Below are 23,515 nucleotides of genomic sequence, written 5' to 3' on the forward strand. Positions count from 1 at the left end.
ATGCCATGTTGAAAAAACGTGTCAGTGATGTCCTAGTCCCTATTAGCCAGGTAGGAAAAGCAGATCTAGCTGTCAGGAGACTCCATTTCTGTCTGTAGAGAGTGTGGCCATGTCTCCACGTCCCTCTGGGGACCAATTGAGGGGTTTGGATCAGATCAATATGTCTGATATGTTTTTGTAATGCCTTTAATTACTGTAGCACTGAACTAAATACTCATATTCCCCCTGTCTGCTGCTTAGCAGTATGGTGAGTAGAAGCGGGGCTCAGCTCATCTGCCTGTTGTAAGCACCTGGGGAACTTTTACAACAGAAAGGACTCTCCTCCTCCATTGTGGTTCAAGGTGAGGCCTCAGTTCCCGTGAATATTAGTCTTTTCAATTTTGTTTTGGAAGGAAACAAGAATTTTTGTTGCATGATGTGTGTGTGGGGGAGAAGAGGGTGTGTTTGTATGTGTGTGTGTGTGTGTGTGTGTGTGTGTGTGTGTGTGTGTTCCTGCATGAATTTGGAGGTCAGAGGACAATTTGCTGAACTTGGTTCTCACTGTCTAACACATGGGTCCCGGGAACTGAACTCAGAGCATCAGGCTTGGCTGTAAGCGTATTTACCTAATGAGCTGTCTCTAGCTCAAACCTCAGCCCTTTTCAGTTTTATTTTGGGAGGAATTTTCTTTCAATTTTAAATTAAATTTTTCTTTTTCTTTTTTTTTTTTTTTAACATTCCTTTGATTCTAGCAGACAACTGAGAGTCGTTCTCTCTGGGTGGTCTGGGTAGTTAGTTACAGTTTGTAGTTCGGCTAACTCATACGAAGTTTTACAGTTCAGGAAGTGCTAGCTCATTCTACTTCATGCCTATTACAATCCTGTGGCTAGGTGTTATTTTCTCATATAACCAAGAACATGGTGGCATTTCTTTACTGGATTAAATCTACTTTGCTTTTATTATCCAACCAGACTGAGAGAAGTTGATTACAACCTCACCTGTGTCATGTGGAAAATTTCAGATTTCATAAGAATATATAATACACATAAATATACACATTTATGCAATATATGTATATTGTATATTGATACATATATAATATTTATATTTTAATTAGCCATATAGACATTGTATAAATATATATTGCCTCTATGCACCACGCACCCACACCTGCTAGGGTAAGGATGTTTTTCTCTATGTAGATCTTGATACATCCAAGCTTACAACGTCATCTGCAAATGCTCCACATTCTCTTCCAGGCCTTTTTAGCATCCCTTGTCTGCTTCAGGCACCCGGAGTTCTTTGCTAAGACACTATTCCTACATAGGCCCCTCTGAATCCTCACTTGGTTGTGTTTCTACCTGTATCCAAGGCTGTGGAGAGCCACGGGAAGGCTTGCTGGACATGAATCAGGAAGCTATATTTGGATCCAAAATGTCTCCCAAACATCCATGTGTTATGGTTTGAGGCCTAATTGGATAAAGCTGAGTTGCTGGGGCCATGCCCTTGAAGGGAATGTTGGGACCTCTGTCGCTTCCTGTCTGTATCTTGGACCTTATGAGGTGAGCAGGCCTTCTTTACCACATGCCCCGCCCCTGCCATGAATCACCTTGTGCCTGAGTCACCAAGGCTCACTATCCCATGACTGAAAATGTGAGGCAAACAATACCTTTCTGCAATAAAGAGGTGCAGGATGCTTTTTGTCCCACCTGGCTCCCAGCCGCCCAGCTAGCTTATACTCTGAAATAACAACACACAAATTGTATTCATTTAAACACTGCCTGCCCCATTATCTCCAACCCCTTATTGGCTAATGCTTACATATTCATTTAACCCATCTCCATTAATGTGTATCGCCACTTGACTGTGGCTTACAGGCATGAGTCTAACCAGCGTCCATCTCGGAGAGGAGAGCCATGGCATTTGCCACACTGCCTTCTTCCTCCCAGAATTCTGTTCTGTCTACCATGCCCATCTAAGGGCTGCCCTATCAAAAGGCCAAGGCAGTTTTCTTTATTCAACCAATGAAAGCAACACATAGAAAGAAGACCCTCCTACACCACCTTTCTTCTTTTTCAATGACTTCTCCCAGGTACGTCTTATAGCCACAAGAAGCAGATTTCACGCAGGACACCTGAATTCCTGTCCCATCTCTGAAGCTCAGCGCTCTGTGACCTGGAACGCTTACTGGGCTTGTTTCTTCATCTAGAGTATGAGATGTTGGAACTGGGTGAGAAGGTTGAGTTAAATGAGCCCATTGGTGGGCCCAGGTGCCAGTCTCCTGAGCTGTTGTTCTTTATGACGAGGTTTCCCATAGCCCAGGCTGGTCTCACACTTGCTTTTTACCTGAGGAGAGCAGTGAATGTCCAGTCCCTTCCCTCTACCTCCTCAGTGTTGGAATCACTGGTGTGTAGCATCACACCTGGTTTTATGCAGCCCTAGGGACTAACTCGGGGCTCTGTGATTGCGAGGCAGGTACTGTATCAAATGAGCCTCATTCTCAGCTTAGATCCCCAGAATTCAGCTTCAGTATTGCCACTGACTTTCTGGTGTGTGAACCTTTGATAAATTTCTTAGCTCTTTGGTGATGTAGTTTCTTTGACTCCCACCTACTTTAAGTATCCTCATAGATGTGGAGATGAAAGGACTTGGACAGAGAAGAGGGCTTGGGCAAGTTCTGGCCATGTGCTTGGTACCATACATTGTTATTATTGGCTTCTTTGTACTGTGTAACAGTTGCAGTGAATTTTATTTCCAGAGGAGGTGGGTGAGAGCATGTGTGAAGATAGGGTGTTCCAGATCCTGCATGGTCTTGAAGTCTATTCCTTCTTCCCTGTTTACTGAGCCAAGAATTATAGGGTAGATGTATCCTTGCCATGTCTAAAGAGACACCGCAGTCAGCTTTTTTAGGATGTTCATTCTGAGTTGTACCTAATACAAGGCTGCATGGTATTTTCAGGACAGGGCAAGCCAGAAGTCTTTCTGTGCAAGTTGAACTATCACCAAGTATGTGTGGATTGTTTCTCTGGGAATTAATAGGGTTAAATCTCATCTTACTTAGAACTGCTGAAGTAGGCTTGGTATGTGAGAATACAAATTCCGGGGGCTTGGAGAGTTTCACTCACAGAAGAGTCATTGGCAAGGACTTTTAGCCCTTGTAGTATTGATTTGAATTCCTCCTGGACAGTGTTGGTGATGAGGATCCCCAGTTTAACTCAGAGTGCTACCACAGAGTGGAATGTTTTAAGGGACCGGTATTTTAGTTTTCTTGGAAGTTGTTGACAGTCTTTGAGATGACCAAATGATATGAATCGCTTTGAATGACAACTGACAATTGTTGAGCCCCTGATACACAACATGTTTCAGTAAATGCTGATTGCCAGGATGGGGAAATGGCTCAGTAGGTAAATTGATTGCCGCACGGAGAGCTGGGTTCCATCATCAGAAGCCATGTAAGAACTCTACTTGTGAGCAGGGCTCGTCTCAGTGCTGAGGGATGAGACAGGTGAATCCCCGGGGACCACTGGCCCCCAACTTAGCCAAATTGGTGAGTTCCAGGTTCAGTGGGAGACTCTGTCTGGCAAGATAAGGGGGGAGTGACAGAGGAAGACCCTGCATGGGTACCAGTCATGCACACATACATGAATACACACTTTTTTTAAAAAAGTATTTTTTGTTACTGTTCTCAAGCTTGTGTGTTTGAAGCAAAGGCCAAAAGGACAGTGGACTTTTCCAACATGTACAAACCTAGAATGAACTGTCATTTCACAAGGGTGGTTGTATCCAAACAGGGCCAGCAACTGGGTGGTCCTGTTGGCAGTCATTTTGGTGGAGCCTCTAGGTAATTGGTTCCAGGTTTTGATGAAGCCCGCAGCATCCTCTGCAGCCTTGGCTTTGGGTTCTACCTACTCTACCTTCTGGGATAAGAACAGTGATGTCTACTTCAGCTCTTGGGCTTGGGAGGGAGGGTTTTTATTGGGCAGTGTTACAAGTGAAGTCCCCCAGTGTCTTGGAATGTGACCATGTTTGGAGATGGTCTTTAAGGAAGCACTGATGAGGGTGGCCCATATGGAATCTAGTATAGTTGGTGTCCTTATATGGAATTTTAAGACAGTGACACACAGAGAGGTGATGTGAGGACACAGGGCTAGACAGTCAGTAAAGCTAAGGAGAGGCACCAGAGAAGCCAGCCTTGCTCATATCTTGCTCTCAGCCTTCCAACTTCCAGAATCAGATGCTAAGTCTGTTGTTTTAGACACTTGGTTTGTGGTCATGTTATGGCAACATCAGAAGCTCTATAAGCAGCTGGTAATTTCTCCTGAGTGGTGGTGCTTCTTGGGAGGATGCTAGGAACTGAGACTTAGTGGTACAGAACCATGAGTGACCTCCGTGGATCTGTGACCTCAACCATTGCGTTCCATGGTGTTCCTATTTGTCTCCCTGTGTCTCGGGAAGCAGGCTACCACATAAAACTATCAGAATCACTAGTGTGAAATTTGTCATTGTCCTTCATCCATTGTAAGTACTCAATAAAAGACACTTATGTTCAGGATGAGAGGAGCTATCAATGGAAAGTTTGCTGGGTTGCAAAATTATGCACATTGATTATCCATCTTTAATAACATTTGCTTATCCACAGGCTGGGGAGAAGAATGGGCTTATTGCAGATTGAAAAACATGTCTTGCTGACATTCCAAGGCACCAGGAATAAGAATCTCTTTGAAAGTGAAAAGTAGCTAAAGGGTGTGGAACAGACTCTTTTTGTTCTGTGAAACAGAAGACAGAAGGGAATCGCAGTTTGAGTTCCCCTTCTGTTTTTCTTCGGTGGTGGGGGGGTTGGGAGTGCAAGGCAGGAGAGGACCGTTTGTCTTTAAGTCAAGGATCTTTCAATCATGTTGGTTTAGTCTTGATGCGCATAGAGCAGTGCCACCAAGGAGACCCTTCCAGGCCTGCTCTCTCGCCTACCCCTCCTTGGCGTACTTCCCGTACACTGCTGGAGGAGGGGGAAGTCATTTCGGACTGTTGATATTTGCTGTCTGTTAAGAACAGAGTGCTCGCCTCTTTCCAATTAGGAGGAAGGTAATATTTTTAGGTCTTGACACAGTTTGTTTTTAGTTGGAAGCTATGAAGGTCATGAGAAATCCCCAAACAACAGCTTTCTGGTAGGTAGAATGTGAGAGAAGCAGAGGTCATTTATGAGCCACGTTTGGAAAGCTCAGCACAGCACACCCTGGGCGGGTAGGATAAGAATACACACATGGGGGGGGGGGGGGTGTTTGATTGCCTCCAAGTGACTTTGAAATCTTGTAAAGGCTGTGGAAATTGAGCTTGGGCTTGAAATCTTGTAAAGGCTGTGGAAATTGAGCTTGGGCTGGATCTGAGTCATGCCAACCTAGCTTGGGTTTGGGAATCTGATCAACAAAACAGCTGCCCTCTACTTCATCTTTGTACAGTGGGGATCACACAATGCTGTAATTGTGGGGACAGAGCTGTTGGAATTCAGGAATGACCCTGCAGCCCCCGGCATGCCTCTGGAGGCCGCAGCACTGGGAAAAGAAATATCCTGCCAGTGACCAGTGTTCCTTGTAAATGTGGAGGATTTAATAAAACAGTATCATGATGCATGCCCGCATATTTTTTATACATGCTTCCTCTAAGAGGTGGAGTTTAATCTTTGGGGATTTGGCATATGTTGAATGCTTTTCACGAAGACAAGTTTTTACAATGAAAAGGAAAAAAAAAACCACTTATCTCCTTTCCAGTTCCCTTTCTGGAAACTTCCTTGACTTTCAAGTCTGCCTCTGCTGTAGGTTTATAAAACTCAGCTTAGAAGCTGGAAGCCCAGTGAATGATTAGGTTCAGGGCCATATTGCCTCTTTGTACAAGAGGAAAGGACGAAGGTGACTTGGGTACCGTGTGAATGTTGGATGGGAGAGAGACTGGGTACAGAGGAAGCAGGGAGAGGGTTGGGGATGTCAGGTGGAAATAGCCCTAAGAGATTTGGTGAATTCATCTGTGTTCAACCTCTGCACATGTTAAGTTGGGGACTGTAGACTACTAGAGAGTGCACGCATTGTTTCAAGCACTCATATGCATTAACTTCTTTAGTTCAAAGACGACCCTAGGTGATGGAGCAGGGGCCTGGCTGATCAGGCGCTAAGGGTGATCAGGAGGGGTGGGGTGTGGCCCTTACTAGCACTAGGTATGGATCTAGAAGATGCAGGAACCTCACTGAAGCTTGGGCAGTAAGGAATCTTTGTCAGTCAGTCCAGACAATCCTTTACAATCTCTTTTAGCCTGTGTTCTTTCTCTCTCTCTCTCTCTCTCTCTCTCTCTCTCTCTCTCTCTCTTTCTTTCTTTTTCTTCTTTCTCTCTCTTTTTTTTTTAGTTTGAGTTTGAGACAAGGTCCCGCTCTGTAGCTTGGCTGGACTGAAGAATAGTGCATAACCTAGCCTGGATTCAAAGTTGTCATAATCCTCCTGCCTCTACCTTACAAATGCTGGGATTCTAAGTATACACCATTGTGCCTGTCTAGGCTGAGTCATTGATTATTTAGCTCATTGAAAGCTTTTTTCCCTTTCATAGTCTTGTCTCAGAGTGGATTGTGCTGGGGTAGAGAGGGGCACAGATGTGTGTTACTGGATCTTGCTCCTAAAGTGCCTGACTCAGTAGATCTGGGGTGCCGGAGAAGGTGCCTTTCTAACTGGTTTCCAGGTAGTGTTATTGCTACTGCCCTGAGGGCTATGCTGCCAAATAATACTACTGTATTCTCTCTGAATTATTCCTCATGTATAAGTGCTTGACAGTTCTTGGCCAAACAGAAAGGATAGAGCAAATTCCTCTGTGGGCACTCTCCCGAGTAAATACGCCCTACTGTGGGCACTCTCCTGAGTAAATACGCCCTACTGTGGGCATTCTCCTGAGTAAATACGCCCTACTGTGGGCACTCCCCTGAGTAAGTACACCCTACTGTGCTTGTGGACTGGTCACTGGGCTGAGAGGAAGCAATGTGTGCTAAACACACACATATACACACTTAACTTTTAATTTTTTTTAGACAAAAATCTCACTGTGTACTCTGAGGCTGCCCTTGAACTAGAATCCTCCTGCCTCAGCCTCCCCTCTGCTGGGATTACAAGAGGGGTCTACTACCCCCGCTTCTCACTCTACTTTGTCTGCATGCATGGCAGCTGTTCCTTTAGCCTAGATAAAAGATAGGATCAAAGCTTGCACAGTAGACTTCTAAAGTCCTCTTCTCTGGGTCTTCTCAGGTAAGGGTGGAGCCCAAGGGAACAGGTGTGTTTGGGTGTGTGGTGAGACACAACCTTTTACACACAGAGGAAACAGTGCGGTTGTCATTAAAGATGGGATGGAACTCTCTGAAAGTGGCTTCTCTAAGGGATCTAAAGTACTACTGTTTTCCATTGAGAAACCAGAGTGAGCAGGAGTGCAGCTGATGCCCCCCTTCCTTCTCTCCTTGCTCCCTTCCCTCTCCTCCTCTCCTCTCCCTCTGTCTTTCCCCTCCCCCTCTCTCTCCCTCCCACTCCCCCAGTAAAAAGCTAATGAATTTCAGTAACTGCTGCCCCACATTGAGTCTTGGAAAAATGCTGATGAAGTCTTGTGGTTTTATTCATGTTTAAATGTCTTCAATCTTTTTTTTCTTTTTTTAACTTACTGCTTTCTACAAGTGCCTTGATCTGATTTTCATCCTCAGTACTCTGAAGGGTTTCCATTACTTTTCCAGCTTTTGATGATGGTTGGACTCCTCAACATGTTTGGAGTTAGATTACCCGTAAGTTTAAAATGCAAAGATACATGTTTGTTCTTTTTCAAAAATTAGCAGATCTTTCCTATAGAAATTGAGGAATATTTTTCTCCCTCCCTACTTCTCTGTCTTCCTTCCCTGATTTGCATATATAGCCCAGGATGTCCTTGAACTCATATATGCAACCAGAGATGATGACCTTGAACTCCTCATCTTCCTGCCTTGGCCTCCCCGTGACGTACTTCCTCTAGTGAGGCCCTACCTACCAGCAACACAACAACCTTCAAAAAAATAGCATCACCAGTTGTGGACTCTGATGTGGGATGTCCTCCTGTAAATGGGTTGTTTTTATTGGTTGATGAAAAAGCTTGTTTCAGCCAATGGCTTTGTAGAGCCAAGCGGGAAATCCCAACACAGATATATAGAGAGAGTAGGCAGAGTCAGAGCCCAGGTAGCTACCTACCGAAGGAGACAGACACTGGATCCTTACCAGTAAGCCACAGCTTCGTGTGAATACATAGATGAATAGAAATGGGTTAATTCAAGATGTAAGAGCTAGCTAAAAATATGCCTGAGTCACTGGCCAGACAGTGTTGTAATTAATAAAGTTTCTGTGTGAATATTCGGATCTGAGCAGTCAGGAAATGAAAAAACAGTCTCCTACTACAGGACTCAAATGTTCCAACACATCAGCCTGTGGGGGGGGGGGTGTTGCATTTAAACCACGCACAAGGGTGCGTCAGACAATATACTCTTCCTTTTAGGGAAGTGTTGAAAGTCAGGAAAGGAAACCCAGTCAGCAGACTTCCTGTCTCCTTAGAGCAGTAGTTCTCAATCTATGGGTCATGAACCCTTCGGGGTCACAGATCAGATAGTCTGCATATCAGATATTTACATTATGATTCACAACATGAACAAAATTACAGTTATAAAGTAGCAACGAAAATAATTTTATGGTTGAGGATCACCACAGCATGAGGACTGTATTAAAGTGTCGCAGCATTAGAAAGTTGAGAACCAATAACTTAGACACTAAAATTTCCTTCCTTGGGAAGGAGATCATTTCTAAGTTTGAAGGGGCTTAAGAAGAGACTCTGTGGGTTTATCACTTCTTTATTTTAGTGTTTTTTTTTTTGTATATGAGTCTTTTGCCTGCATGTATGTCTGTACACCACATGCATATATGGTACCCAAGGAGGCCAGAAGATCCTGTGGAAATGGAATTTTGGATGGCTAAGATCTCCTTTATGTGTGCCGGGAACTGAAGAAGTACTAACCTCCAAGCCATCTCCCCAGCCCTGGATTAATTGCACCATGTCAAGGCAGCATTCTTCTTCCGTTGCTCATCCCTTCCTTCTCCAAATACTCAGCTCAGGGGGGACAATTTTTTGTTTCAGAGGCGTCTTGGAACAGACATCTGAAAAGTCAAAAGCCAAATTTATCCATAGGCAAAGCACTGAAGGGGTCTTTGTTATCTGTCTCCACAGGTTAACTTTGTGGCTTGCCAGCTCTTCGCTTTGTCTGCTGCTTTCTGGTTTAGAATCTACTTACATCCTGGTAAAGCCAGCCCCGAGGTCCGTCATGCATTGGCCACCATTTTGGGCATTTATTTCGTTGTGTTTTGTTTTGGCTGGTGAGTATAAACCTTATAAATTCTAATGTCATTTGTCACTTGGATGTTTTGTGATGGTATTCTTTGTGAGAAATCTATGGCATTATAAAATACCTCCTGTATTTTATCTCACCAAAAGATTGGTGAGATGGTGTCTGTTGTAGATACATTAATGTAAACTAAAGGGGGCGTCATGGGAACCTTCATTCGTGTTATAGACTGGAACCAACAAAGAGGCTAACCATTGAAAGTCAGAGCTGTCTGTTTTTTTTTTCTCTTAAGATTAGACCTCTAAAACCTCCTTGAGTCATGTAGATGAAATGCTATAAGGTTTAGTTCTTCCTAAGATTAGGGGACCTCTCCCTAATCTTTACTGATGTTGCTGTGTTTCTTGTCTTGCTGTTAGAGACCTGGTGTTAGTCCAAAGGTTTCAGTACAGGGATTAGGGACATGAGTCATTCTCTAAGAGTCATTCTCTAAATCTTAGTGTAGACACCTCCTAACACCCAAAGATGGCAAATACCTAGGGAGCGACACTTCTTAGGGTGCAGGCCTTAGAGACTACTATTTCTAGCAGTGTCTCTTAAAGGAAATGTGTGAGTTTGGTGGAGGAACCAGGATACTGCTTGAATCCTGGCACAAACCATTGGGGAAGGATGCATCTTTTGAGTCGACCACTGTATTAAAAAAAAAAAAAAAAGACAAGAAAAGACCTACTCACTTATGCATTCTGGACATTCCTAGGGCTGCAACTGCAAGCTGCGTCCAGGTTTCCCAGAGTCTTCTGAGATAATAGTGTTTTGATTCCATAGAACAACACTGGGACTTATGTCTTTGCATGAATTGCTCTTTGCAATGGTTAGGGGTAGGGTATCCAGTGGGTAGGTCAGTATAAACTGTTCTCAGTGTCTTGCCTCCCCTTTCCTTGTATCTTAAAGGTATGCTGTACATCTCTTTGTGTTGGTGTTGCTGGGTTATGGAGTCATGGCCACCGCAAGTGTATCCAGTATCCACAGGTAAGATCCTGAGATCGAGCAGTGTGTGGAATTCTGTGACCTTCTGGGGGAAACGTGTTTTGCTTATTCCCCTTGCGTGATGCATCTGAGTGTCTCCAGGATGGCAGAAGAGGGTGGAAGGGAATCTTCAGAAAAGGCTGTACCAAAAAAGGATGCAGCTGAAAGAAGGTTTATCCACTTATCTGGCAGCCTCAAGCTGAGCAAACTTAGGCATTCACCGCATTGGTGCGTGATGCAGCTGTGGAAAGGAAGACACTCTGGAGAGACAGAATGCCATGTTTGCATCTCAGAATAAATCTCAGAATGAAGGAAGCTGCCCGGTTTTAGAAAATTCAAGCTAATCTGTGGTGTGGAGTGGCGCCAGGAGATGGGGCAAGGGTCACGCTCTTCAGAAGTGTGTGTAAATGTGCAGGGCTGAGGCCAAGTCCATTCTCAGATTCGGTACAGTGTTCCGAGTGTTTGCGTAAATCGAGACTCATTAATTGTATACTTTGAATATGTAAACGTGTAGTATACTAGAGAACTGTTCAATGAGGAAGAGCTAAGTTGTGCCATGATGTTTGCTTTCAAGGCACAGAAGTAGTTCAATTCTTCCTTGAAGTCTGTGTGATCACATGATCAGCAGGTAGACTGGTGGAGTATGTTTTACAATGTGTGTCTGTCTTTCCTGTGGTCTGTTTGAAAACTCAGTGTTGATTTCTGTGTTTCGTGGGCACTAGGAAGTTACATATACATATACATATACATACACACACACACACACATATATCTTGCCTCCTCCCCTTTCCTTGTATCTTATTAAAAAGTTATTTTCTTTTATTAAAAATTATTTTCTTTTATTAAAAAATTATTTTTGGGACTAGAAAGAAGGATCACTGACTAAGAATATTGCTGCTCCTCCAGAGGACCCAAGTTCAGTTTCTAGAATCCAAGTGTGATGGCTCACAACTGCTTGTAACTCTAACTTCAGAGAACCCAGTTTCTGGCCTCCATGAACGCCTACATTCACGTGCATACACTCACACACGTGTGCGCAAATAAAAATATAGCAAATCTTTAAGAATTTATTTTTGTTTATATGTATGCATGTGCCTGCATGAGTTTATGGGCCCTGCGTGTGTACAGGTTCCTGAGGAGGGCCCTGGATCTCCCGGAACTGGGGTTACACGTATATAAACCCCATGACAGCGATGCTGGGAATCCGTCTCTGTCAGAGCCTCCAGTGATCTTTACTGCTGAGCCATCTCCTCAGCCACTAGTGTCTTTTGTGACTCCAAAGTCTTTTATCTTGCTTATGTTGCATTTTCAGCATTTAGAATGATTCTCGGGCCACGCAGCAGTGAAGGCTCAGTAAATACTTACAACAGTAATGGCCAGGGTGCTTTGAAAAGATACTTACAGGCCAGGCAGTGGTGGCACATGACTTGAATTCCAGCATTCGGGAGACAGAGGCAAGTGAATTTCTGAGTTCGAGGCCAGCCTGGTCTACAAGGCAAGTTCCAGGACAGCCAGAGCTACACAGAGAAACCCTGTCCTGGAAAAAGGCAAAAGAAGACAAAACGTCGTCAGTAGTTGCATTTGCTGTTTCTTTGTTCCTGGCTTCTCTGAAAAGCCCCCACCCACCCCGGTCTGGCTTCCTGAAGCTCTTGATTAGTAAGGTCGGGACCATACTTCTTAGAAACACTGACATGTAACTTTTCAATATATAATTTTATAGTTACAATATTTTTTTTTTGTTTTCAGAGGAAAGTCTTTTTACATGCTTTAAACTTTCTAGTCTTCCAACCCGGTATCCAAATGAACTGTGGAAATGTGATTTCTAAGCCCTCTCTCCTCCGTGCTTTCCTCTAAAAGATAGTGTCGTTCCTTCTAGAAGAACCCTGAGAAGTTCGTTTCACTAATTTGAAAAGGATGAGTTTGGTAAATGCTTTGCACAATGTGTATAATGCTTATAAAAAGCCTTTTAAAAAGAAGTCATGGTGTGTGGAGGGGTTGAGATTTCTTGTCTTCTTAAACGTGGATTTGAACAATGATTAAATCAGTGGTTCTCAATCTTTCTAATGCTGAGACCCTTTAACACAGTTGTGGTGACCCCAACCATAAAGTTGCTTTCATTGCTACTTTATAACTGTCATTTTGCTACCCTTATGAATCATAATGTAAATACCCGTGGTCTTAGGTAAGCTCTGTGAAATGGTCATTTGACTCCCCCAAGGGGTCACGACCCACAGATTGAGAACCACTGAATTAAATGTCTAGTAATAATGTTACATTTTATAACATATCCCCCCCATTTTGTCACATTGTCTTTTCTTTCCTTTTCTTTTTTTTTATATTTATTTATTTTATATACAATATTCTGCCTGCAGGCCAGAAGAGGGCACCAGACCTCGTTACAGATGGTTGTGAGCCACTGTGTGGTTGCTGGGAATTGAACTCAGGACCTTTGGAAGAGCAGGCAATGCTCTTAACCGCTGAGCCATCTCTCCAGCCCTTTCCTTTTCTTTTTTATTTTAATAATTTCTGTATACTTTACAGTCATATTCTTCTCCTCCTAGCTCCTCCCAGGTCCCTGTTCCCACCCTCCTTACTTCACATTCTTTTTCTTAAACAAATAAACAAACAAAACATGACACAGAAATCAACAAGCATAACACGAAATCCCCCATGGATTCTATTTTGTGTTAGTCAGCTCTTCCTGAGCACACAGCCTGCCATGTGTGTGTCGCTGACATGCCAGCATCACTCCATTGGGGACCTCCCAATAGCATCTTGAACAGGGATGGGACTTCACCAGTTACTACGGCAATCTGTCAGCTCTTCCTCGTGCTGACAGGACACTGATGGGGTGCCTTCTGGGTTTTAGAGGGTCGAATACTTATGTGAGCCCTTGTTCCATGGCAGGCCTAAGTCTCCAGGGTCCGCCCTAGAGTCTGGGAATTAGAGTGGGGGATTGGGACATTCCAACCTGGGCGGAGCTGAATGGTTCACAGCACACAATGATTTTCACCATAGCAATTTTGTGGTCGGTAGCAGAAGCCTCTGCTATGGAAGATGCCCAAACTTGTTCTTCCTCTTTCTGTTTGCTTGAATGGTTGCCAGTTTGCAGAAGTAGGGAGTGGTCCAGTTCCCAGCGGAAGAGCTCCATGTCACTTAAATCATGTCCCAAAGTTGTTTTGCTCTTAGCTGTTTCAGAGAAGCAGGCTAGGAAATGTGAAATCCGGACAGGTGGGTTAGCCTCTCTGCAGTTAGCTTTCCCCAGCTCCCATGAGGTGTGGTATTTGTCATAGTGTGAATGACAGTTCTTTTCTTTTTCTTTTTCTTTTTCTTTTTCTTTTTTTTTTTTCAAGACAGGGTTTTTTAATTAGAAAAAAGTTGTGTGATTATTTCTGAATGATTATGAATCCCCCATGTGTGTGCATGTGTGTAGGTAGGTGTATACGTATGGTACATGCACGGATGTGCTTAGCATGCATTCAGAGATCAGCGTAGAGTGTCAGATGTCCTGATGTCCTTCTCTGTTGCTGGACACCTCACTGACTTGAGACACTGTCTCTCAATGAAACCGGGAGTTCACTGCTTTTGTCTAGGCTGGCTGTCCAGAAAGCTAGGATCTGTCTGTCTCTCTTACCCACCCCCCAGTCTGCCAGGGTTACAGGCAAGAACAGCCATGACCAGCTTTTGACATGGGCGCTGGGATTTGGAACTTGGGTCTTCATGCCATCCTTACCCTCTGAGCCATCTTCCTGCTTCCGTTGAATCCAGATTCTGAAGACTACGATTTCCCGATCCCGTCTGAATTGTTATCCTTTTCAGGTCTAGTGTTGGGAGTTCCCTCTTATGACTCAGAAGAGATCCAGAGAGGTAGTGAGCGTTGTCTGCTGTCCGCAAGGAACTCACTTCTGGCCTAGCTGCTCCTCAGGATGTTTTCTTAGAGAGTTCTTAGGGTACCACCTCTGTTTCCATCCCAAGTCTCAGTATTAGGCAGGCAGCACAGACATCAGCTTGCTGTGCTGAGACCAGCTGCAGATTCCGCTTCATCTCTTCCAGGATGGAAGCCTTATGTAACGACTGGTGATGTAGTTGGTTGATTTTGGAGATCTTGCTTTGTGCTATATCCTAGACTAAGCTCTTTTCAATGCATTCCATTATTCTCAATACATAAATGATTAATATATCGGTTGGTATTTGATTTCATCATTTCTAACAGTCTTTCTAAAACAAGTGTGTAGGATATAGATTTGATTTTGTCTTTTTAGTCGAGGTAATGAATGCTTATGTAAGTAACTGATTTTTTTTTTATAAAGAGAACATCATACCCAGCCAGGTCAATAAGAGAACATTACTAAGTGTCCTGTCCCAATCTCTGCCACACTCCTTTTTCCAAAAATAGCCACCCTGCCAATATCTCATTCCACGGATTTTGAACTCCTATTATTTTGTATTCACAAAATATGTTTTCGACACCACACGGGAATTTAGGTCGAGTCAGTGCAAGAATGCCCTGTTGTATTATGATTCAGTACTTATCCCTGTCATTGACAGCTGTGGTTTAATGACAACCACTGATTGAGTCTGTTTGCCTTATAAGCCAGGCAAGAAACAGGTGCAACTATAGTTGACCTGGTTCTGGCAGAATCTGTTGTCTGTAGAATCTGCTTTGTACTTCTGCCTTGAGCTCATGAACTGTCTGGAGAAAGGGAGTGGAAGCCAGAGGCAGTAAGGCTCCCCCCCCCCCCAACACACACTTCTCGCGTCTCAGGGCCTGTGTTCTTGGCCATTGGCTTTGTCAACTCTTTATGTTAGATGGGATCCGAGGTAAGGGAAGCATTTTTGGATGAAGTAGACTGATTATTCTTTATTGAAAATATTTTGGAAAGAAGCGTTTCCAGGTTTGAAGGCTTTACGGTTTTGGAATATGAGCACAGGCCACAGTGGCATGAATTATTGAATTTGAAGCCTTAAGATTGGAAATGTTTTGCCATCTGAATCTTTTTGAGGGCTGACATGATACTCGTTCTTTTCTTTCTTCTTTTTTTTTTTTTTAAATGGTGGGTATTTTTCATTTTAGAATGTTTCAGACCTGGAACTTTTTGGTTAAGCCCACTTAACTCTCACGGTTTTCCTTTCTTCTTTTTGGTGACGCTGAGTAGCAGCTCTGGTCTTTGTGCGCAGTAGGCAAATGCCCGCCCACTGCCCCTCAGCTGCCATACAGTCCTCCGTAACTAAGATGAAAGAGAAGCTAATGCCGTGCAATGCTTTAGTGAACTCTCTGTGCTTGCTCTCTGGCTATTGTCCTTACTTGACTACTCCCTGGACTGACCTGGATTTCATGAGTTATTTTAATGTGAACATGTGAGTTTCGGTACAATTTAATCCCAGAATATTCATCTCTCCTGGTTTATGACCTACGTTAGAAGTTACAGCTTTCGGATTTATGTCTCTACCTGTTGGTTTCCTGAGACATTTAAAATGTTAAGTGTATCCATTTCTTCTAATAGTCATGATGTTCTCCCTACCCTGAATCAGTGCATTTATGTGTCAGGCTAAGGGCTGGGATGCTCCGGGTTCCAGAGAGTTGGGGAAGCAGATGTCCATGTGGATAATTTTAATTTATTAGTGTTCTGTACTAGAAGAATACAAGCAACTGAGCAGTGTTTTATGCTGGGCTTGGGGAACAAAGGTGGTGTAATAGATAGGATGCTCTAGAGAAGCAAGATCAATAGAATATGCGTATATATCCAGACATGATGGTGTATGCCTTTAATCCCAACACTTGGAAGGCAGAAACAAAGGCAAGTAGATCTATGAGTTCCAGGCCAACCTAGTCTACATGGAGTGAGATCCAGGCCAGCCACAGTTACAAAGTTACATGGTGAGACCCTCCTAAACACACACACACACACACACACACACACACACACACACACACAGTGTGGGGAGAAAGAGAGGAAGACAGACAGAAAGACAGACAGACACATGTAATAAAGGGGCTTTATTAGATTGGCTTAAATGATAGCGGCTAAGTAGCACAACAGTGGCTATCTGATGGGAAGGCAGAGAACCTTGTAGTTGCTTAGTCCAGGAATTTAGACACCTCAGACGTCATAATCCGGCACTGAAGCTGCTTGGGTGCTGAGCCCAGTGGAAGGCTGGAGAAGCTGCAATCTGATGATAGCTGTCCATGCTCAGGAATAAGCAGCTAGGGCTGGAGAGATGGCTCAGCAGTTAAGAGCACTGGCTGCTTTTCCAGACGACCCAGGTTCAATTCCCAACACCCACCTGCTGGCTCACACCTGTCTGTAATGCCAGTTCCAGAGAATCTGATGCCCTCTTTTGGCCTCTGTGGCGACTGTGCACACTTGGTGCATTCACTGGTGAATGTTGACAAAACATTCATACATATAAAGTGAAATTAGTAAATCTACAAAGAAAAGAAAGAACAAAAGTAGGTGTACACATGCTGCTTTCTCTTTAGATTTTATATCTGTATACCTGTTGGAATTGCCACCCACGCTGAGGGCTAATCTTTCCCTGGAAATACCCTCACAGATACGTTCAAATGTTTATTTCCTCAGCAGTTTTAAATCCAGCCAGGTTCACAACCAAGATCAAGCAGGGAGGATGTCTGAGCAAGTGATAGTGGAGAGGGAACATTGGAGCTGAGCCTTGCCTGAAAACCGGGCAGTTTCCAGATGGGCTGTAGGATGGAGGAAGGAGTGGCAGGCCTAAGGAGTGTCATACAGAAAGGCCTTTGATCTGAAAACAAGATGCGGTTGTGGACCATGGGCAGGCCAGTGTCATCGAGGATCAAATAGACATGGACCACAGCTGGAGATGAGCCTACAGCAGTGGAGGAGAGCTCAGAGTGGGATGCCCCTTGCTTGCTGTGGTCAGGGGTTCTAATTTGACTTGATAGTGGGTTCATTGAACTCTTTAAAGAAAAGTACTGCTCATGAACTTATTTGTACAATTAACACAGAGTAGGTGGATTTGGCTAACAAGCACTACGGGACGTTTGTGCTTCCATGGAACATACAGTCAAGAAAGGGAGACACTCATCAGAGTGTCTTAGTCTGCTTAGGCTGGCAACAAAATCTTCTATCTTGGCTAGCTAGATGGCTTCCAAAAGACAGAAATTAGTCTGTCGTATCTCTGGAGGACAAAAGCCAGATTCTAACCAGCTTTGGACTTCTAGTGAGCATCTGTCTTCTTATAGTCCTTTATGAGAAAGCTCTCTGGATATCCCTCTGGCTTTCCAAGATTTGCCTCAAATTTCCTGTGTACCTGAGGATGCCTTTGAACTTCTAATCCTCCTGCCTGAACCCCTTGTGCGCTGGGATTACAGTTGTGTGCCCCCACAATGGGCACAGAAGCATTCCTTTTATAAAGATACTGATCCCAATCACTAGGGCTCTATCCTTATGATGTAATCATTTCCCAAAAGCCTCAGCATCTGATACCATCGCAATAGAGGGTAGGGTTTTTGACATACACATTTGGGGACATTCTTTCCATTGTCCATATTATCGTATGTATTTAAAATTGCAAGTCGGTAAGAATACATATGTATGCAAATGTCTCTCAGTGTGCATGCCACAGGGTGCATTGCTAGATCATATGTCCTATCACCTGTGCCATATCTCTGACAAACACAGGGGAGTTGCTCAGGAATAACTGGTAATAGATATCTGAGGGGTGGGTAGGGGGTCCTGAGCACATGGAAGAGAGATGTGTTTAGTAGCGCTCACCATACGAACGTAACGGTTTGCGCTGAGAAGGAGACCAAGAACATGCCCACGTGTACCTGGTGCCAGTTAATCCAGAACAGCTAGAGGAAGAATGCAGGGGTTTGCAGTTTGTAAAGCTGTTCCAGTTGAAATCTTTTGCTGTCAAAGCTGTAGTCTGGAGATAGAAAGGATGAAGGACTCAGAGGAGTAGAAAGGGGAGATGGGAAGGACTAGGATGTAGCTGGAACTTTCAAGGCTTTGCGACCAGTCACTCGCAGAGGGTGAGAGAGAGGGCTAAGAGAACATTTACGGAGCACCTTACTGTCACACACATTAATCTGGTCCGTTGTGTTTTGTGTTTCAGGTATTCCTTTTTTGTAGCCATGGGCTACCTTACGATATGCCACATCAGCCGGATATACATCTTCCACTATGGAATCCTCACTACAGATTTTTCTGGGTGAGTATCTTAATTGGAGAGGGACATGTCTGACTGATGACTAAGTCTCTCAGGGTCTATAAACACCAAGTACAGGTTAAGGATTATCATGACCAGCTAAATCACTATGAGATACTGTGCTAATGAGAATGAGGTGAAAAATTTACTTGTTCTGTACAGCTGCTATCTCTATCCATTGTGAGAAGGTCAGAGGAACCTCGTCCCCTCCCATTTTCCTTAGTCTTATTTGAACCCTGTTGGGTGTGTGAATATTGCTTGTCTGCAGCCGCTCTTGTACAATGGCAGGGTAGAGTAGTTATACACATGGCCCACAAAACCTAAAGTATTTACTCAGCTTCCTGTCCTAGTTAGGGTTTTTATTGCTGTGATAAAACACCGTGACCAAAAGGCAGGTTGGGAAGAAGAGGGTTTATTCAGCGTACACTATCAAATCACAGTTCATCCTCAAAAGAAGTCGGGACAGGAATTCAAGCAGGGCAGGAACCTGGAGGCAGGAACTGATGCTGAAGCCATGCATGGGTGCTGCTTACTGGCTTGCTCAACATGGCTTGCTCGGCCTGCTTTTTTATAGAACCCAGGATTACCAGTCCAGGAGTGGTACCACTCATGAGGGACTGGACCCTCCAACATCAATCAGTAATTAAGAAAATGCCCTCCAGCTGGGTATTATGGAGATATTCTCTTAATCGATGTTCCCTCTTCTCAGATGACGTTAGCTTGTGTCAAATTTACGTAAGACTTCCTGGCACACTTCCTTTATGTATTTTGCCTCTTTAAGGGATCTTTAAAAACATGTATGTGTATGTGTGTCTATCTGTCTGTGTATGTTTATGCAACCTGGATGCAGTACTGGTAGAAGCCAAAAGAGGACATTGAATCCAGAGCTGGAGTTATAGATGGGTGTTCCCCAGAGAAACTGATCTTGGGTCCTCTGGAAGAGCAGGAAGCATTTTAACTGCTGACTCATCTCTCCAGCCCCCTGTATTTCATCTCTTACTAGTTAGTAATATGTTGTTGCTGATAAACAGGTGGCACCCTGAAACTTTTTAGCATCCTTTGGCTGTACTGAACCCATGATTCCACGTCCAGATCCTCTTGACTTCTGTCAACTACAAGGGAAGTCCCTGGTCCAGCTAGTACCAGTGACTTGGTGGGTCACCCCTCTCTGCATTGGCCCTCTAATTCTATGTCATGGCACTGGGGAGACAGGACAGTCAGTAAAGTAAATAAAGCAGTTGCCTGCAAGCGTGAGGAACTGATTTTGAGCCTCAGAACTCACATAAAAAGCCAAGTATGGTGGCGCATACATGTGATTCCAGCATAGGAAACAGAGACAAGTGGATTCCTGGGCTCACTGGCCAGTCAGCTTAGCCTGCTTGGAGAGTTCCAGGCCATGAGAGACCCTGTCTCAAATAACTAGAATAGCAACTGGGGAATAACGCCCAATGTTGTTTTTCAGACCTGCACAGTGCACGTGAACCTGCACACACACACACACACACACACACACACACACACACGCGCGCGCGCGCATATGCCTGTCTCTCTCTCTCTCTACACACACATACATACACACCTCTCTATATATACACCTCTCTCTTTCTACACACACACACCTTTTTCTCTATATACACACATACACATACACCTCTCTATGTATACATATCTATCTATCTACACACATACATCCATACCTCTATATATACACACATACCTTTTCTCTCTCTCTCTCTCTCTCTCTCTCTCTCTCTCTCTCTCTCTCTCCATACATACACACACACACACACACACACACACACACACACACACACACCCCTTTCTATATATGTTCATATTAGTTCAAGCACAGCCTCTTATGACCGTTGTGGAATGAAGGTAGTGTTGTTCCTGGTGACTGATATCGTCTGATAGGAATTCCCCAGGAACTAGGCTCTGTTCCTACAAGCAGCATGGATCAGGAGAACCTGACTTCTCTCCTCTAACTAGATTGTTTCCCATTCAGTGAATCTTTGGTAAACAGACCTTTCTCTAAGGGGAAAAATACATGAATTCATATGAATCATAATGTGTAGATATGCCACCAACTGTGAGGTGTTTAACAAGATTAATTAAAAAGAGGATTATTTCATTGATTACAAATAAGATTAAGAACTGGGACTGGCTGAAATGTATGAAATCAATGGTGCTTGTGCTGTACACAGCCATAAGGAAAGTGGTGATGCCCTTGATCTAATCAGTCGTGGTGATGGTCAAGAGCCATTGTCAACCTGATTAGATTTAGAGTCTCCTAGGAGATTGGTGAGGTACGCTTCTTGACATGTCTATGAGGGTTTTTCCGGGGAAAGAACTGATGGGCTGGGATCCACCCTGAATCTGCATCAGCTTCTGTTGCCAGGTTTCTTCCTGTTTGAGTTTCTGTCCTGACTTGATGATGAGCAGATATGGAAATATAAGCCAAATAGACATGTTCCTCCCCAGCTTGTTTTTGGTCATGGTGTTTTGTTGCAGCAATAGAAACCCTAACAAAGTCAGAGCCTAAGGCGTAAGAGCCTGGAATTCAGATTCCAGAAGGGAGAAGATGGGTGTTCCAGCACAGAACTAGGAGAATTCCGCACTTACCTTGCATGTGTGTCCTATCCAGGCCTGTAGTAAACTGACTGTATAGACCCTCTATCCATGAGGACAGGGATTCTTTACTTATGCCCCTGATTCTCAATACCCTCATGTACATATCCAAAAAGAACATCTACCAGTTGTCTGGGCATTCTTTCACCCAATCAAGTAGTTGTGACATAAAATTAACCATCTCAGCTTCTATAGAAGCTGATTTTATATATAAATAAATGTGTGGGCATAGGTGTGTATATATATTTATAAATAAATAAGAATATCTGTATCTGTATCATTCTATCTATCTATCTATGTATATATCTATATATATAAATATAAAAGAGAGATAGTAGCTTGGGGACTTTGGGAAGCCACTGAAGGAAGTTTAGTTCATAAAAATAATCACTGTTGAATTAAATGTGGATGAGGCTGCTGCTGGGAACATTAAAGAAGACTGCAGATATCAAGGATTCTTTGCCCAGCTTGCGTTCAGGCACCTTTTGTTTTGTTTCGTGTTTCCTCCCTGATTTCATGCTAAAGGAAATGACCCTAGAGATCAGGTCATTTATGCAAGGGGGGGCCATTGTAGAGGGGGGGATCTGCACTCCAAGCAGAGGCCTTGCTCCTGTATCAAAGGTTCTTGCATCCATTATTCACAGACTGAGAACCCTGTATATAGCAGGAGTGCACAGCTGCAGAATGGATGTGCACTCGTATGTCTCGATCACATAGAAATCTATCACGTAGCCAGGGTCATGTCCAGGGTTAGCCGTCCTTCCCAAACTTGTGTCCACCCAGCCCCAAGCTGTGCCCTCATTTCCAAACAGCATCTTTGCAGATGCAATCAGTTAAGTTGAGGTGACCCTGGGTTAAAGTATGCGCTTCAGATGCAGTCTGACCAGTCTTTGTAGGAAGGTCTGAATAGATAGACTCAAGCCACACCTAGAAGTAAGATGGCTGTGTGCAGAAGATGGGGGTAGGGCTGAGGGGTACAACTGGAGTCCAGCCATGTCAAGAATTGTCAGCTAGCAGAAGCTAGGAAGAAACGTGGGGCAGTTGTCCTCCTGAGCCTCCAGAAAGAGCCACCACCATGCACATGTGATTACCTGTGGACTTCTGTTGTCTGGGACTGTGAATTTAAAAAAGAGAACTCAAGTTTTGTTTGAAGCCATCTGGCTTGTGGCAGTTGGTCGTAGCAGCTTCAAGCAGCTCATACACTTTGATTCATGCTTCTCTGTCTTTGGATGGGTCAAGACACATCTCTCATTCATGCCTTAGATAGTCTTGTTATGCCGCCTCCTCCATTTGCTTCATCAACACCATGAAGCTTTCTCCTTTTCTCTTTCCTTTTCTTCTTTTCTTTCTCCTACCCCTCACCCCTACTCCATACTGTCTTGCTCATGTATTCTAGGCTGGTCTCTTCCCTATAGCATAAGCTGGGCTCGAACTCTCAGTTCAGCCTCTCAAACGTGTGCTGGGTTTATGGGTATGTATCATGCACCTGGCATCTTTTGCATTATTTTTAGCAAAGTCAAAATCATGGAAAGTTTCCAGAATGGAAAGGTCAAGGCATTTGGGCAAAGCAGTCACGTGATTGCACCGCATGGCTGATGCTGTGTTTGCTGACGGGGAAGGTGCAAACCAGCTCCGATCTTCTTCACTCTCTGAATTGGGTGAATTCCCTCAAGTAGTGTTTATTTCATGGCTTTTTTTTTTTTTTAAAGTTTTCTGTAAGAAGTCTCTAGAGGTTACCCGCAGTGGTACTGCTCAGTGTTCAGCTCGTAAGGACGTGCTTAGAGAACAGATTTAAAGAAGGTGGGCCTGCCACTTGAAAGTTGTATGTGACTTAGTTTTCTGCTAGCTGAGTGGCCATGCTATCCAATATGTGTATTGTTATTTTAAAACAAAAATGACAGACGTAAACCCATCTTCCTGTTTATTTCAATGTTAGTCATTATAAATGGAGCGTCACCCCCACCCTAAAATTGGCAAGGGGCTTCCATCACAGGCTGACAGTAGTTACAGGGGATCTTCACCAACGTTGATTCTTTAAAATTTATTATTATTGCTTTTTAAATATTAAAAATATTTTATTTTATTCAATCTGTATATGTGTATGTGGCACGACACCCAGGTTGGAGGTCAGAGGATAATTTGTGTGAGTCAGTTCTCTCCTTCCACCATGTGAGTCCTGAGGAATAAACTCGGGTCATCAGCCTTGGGGGCAGTCTTCTTTATTGGCCAAACCATTTTACGGGCCCAGAATGCTCTTTCTTTCCACAAGCATGCAGCAGCCGCAAGCTTTTCTTTCAGAACGGAATTGACTTCACCTTGCTCTTTCTA

The 23,515-nt window shown here is 43.8% G+C and overlaps 1 protein-coding gene across 1 annotated transcript in view; it reads left to right on the forward strand.

The window, feature by feature from the left end:
* Nucleotides 1-23,515, forward strand: part of Mboat1 (membrane bound glycerophospholipid O-acyltransferase 1) — a 108,582-nt gene that overhangs the window by 47,861 nt on the left and 37,206 nt on the right. The window contains exons 2-4 of the mRNA XM_048428124.3: nt 9,232-9,377; nt 10,295-10,372; nt 18,467-18,562. Coding sequence (XP_048284081.1) covers nt 9,232-9,377; nt 10,295-10,372; nt 18,467-18,562 — 320 coding nt within the window. The remainder of the gene's footprint in view (nt 1-9,231; nt 9,378-10,294; nt 10,373-18,466; nt 18,563-23,515) is intronic.

Source organism: Myodes glareolus, chromosome 14, assembly GCF_982192425.1.
Source record: "Myodes glareolus chromosome 14, mMyoGla1.1, whole genome shotgun sequence".
NCBI lineage: Eukaryota > Metazoa > Chordata > Mammalia > Rodentia > Cricetidae > Myodes > Myodes glareolus.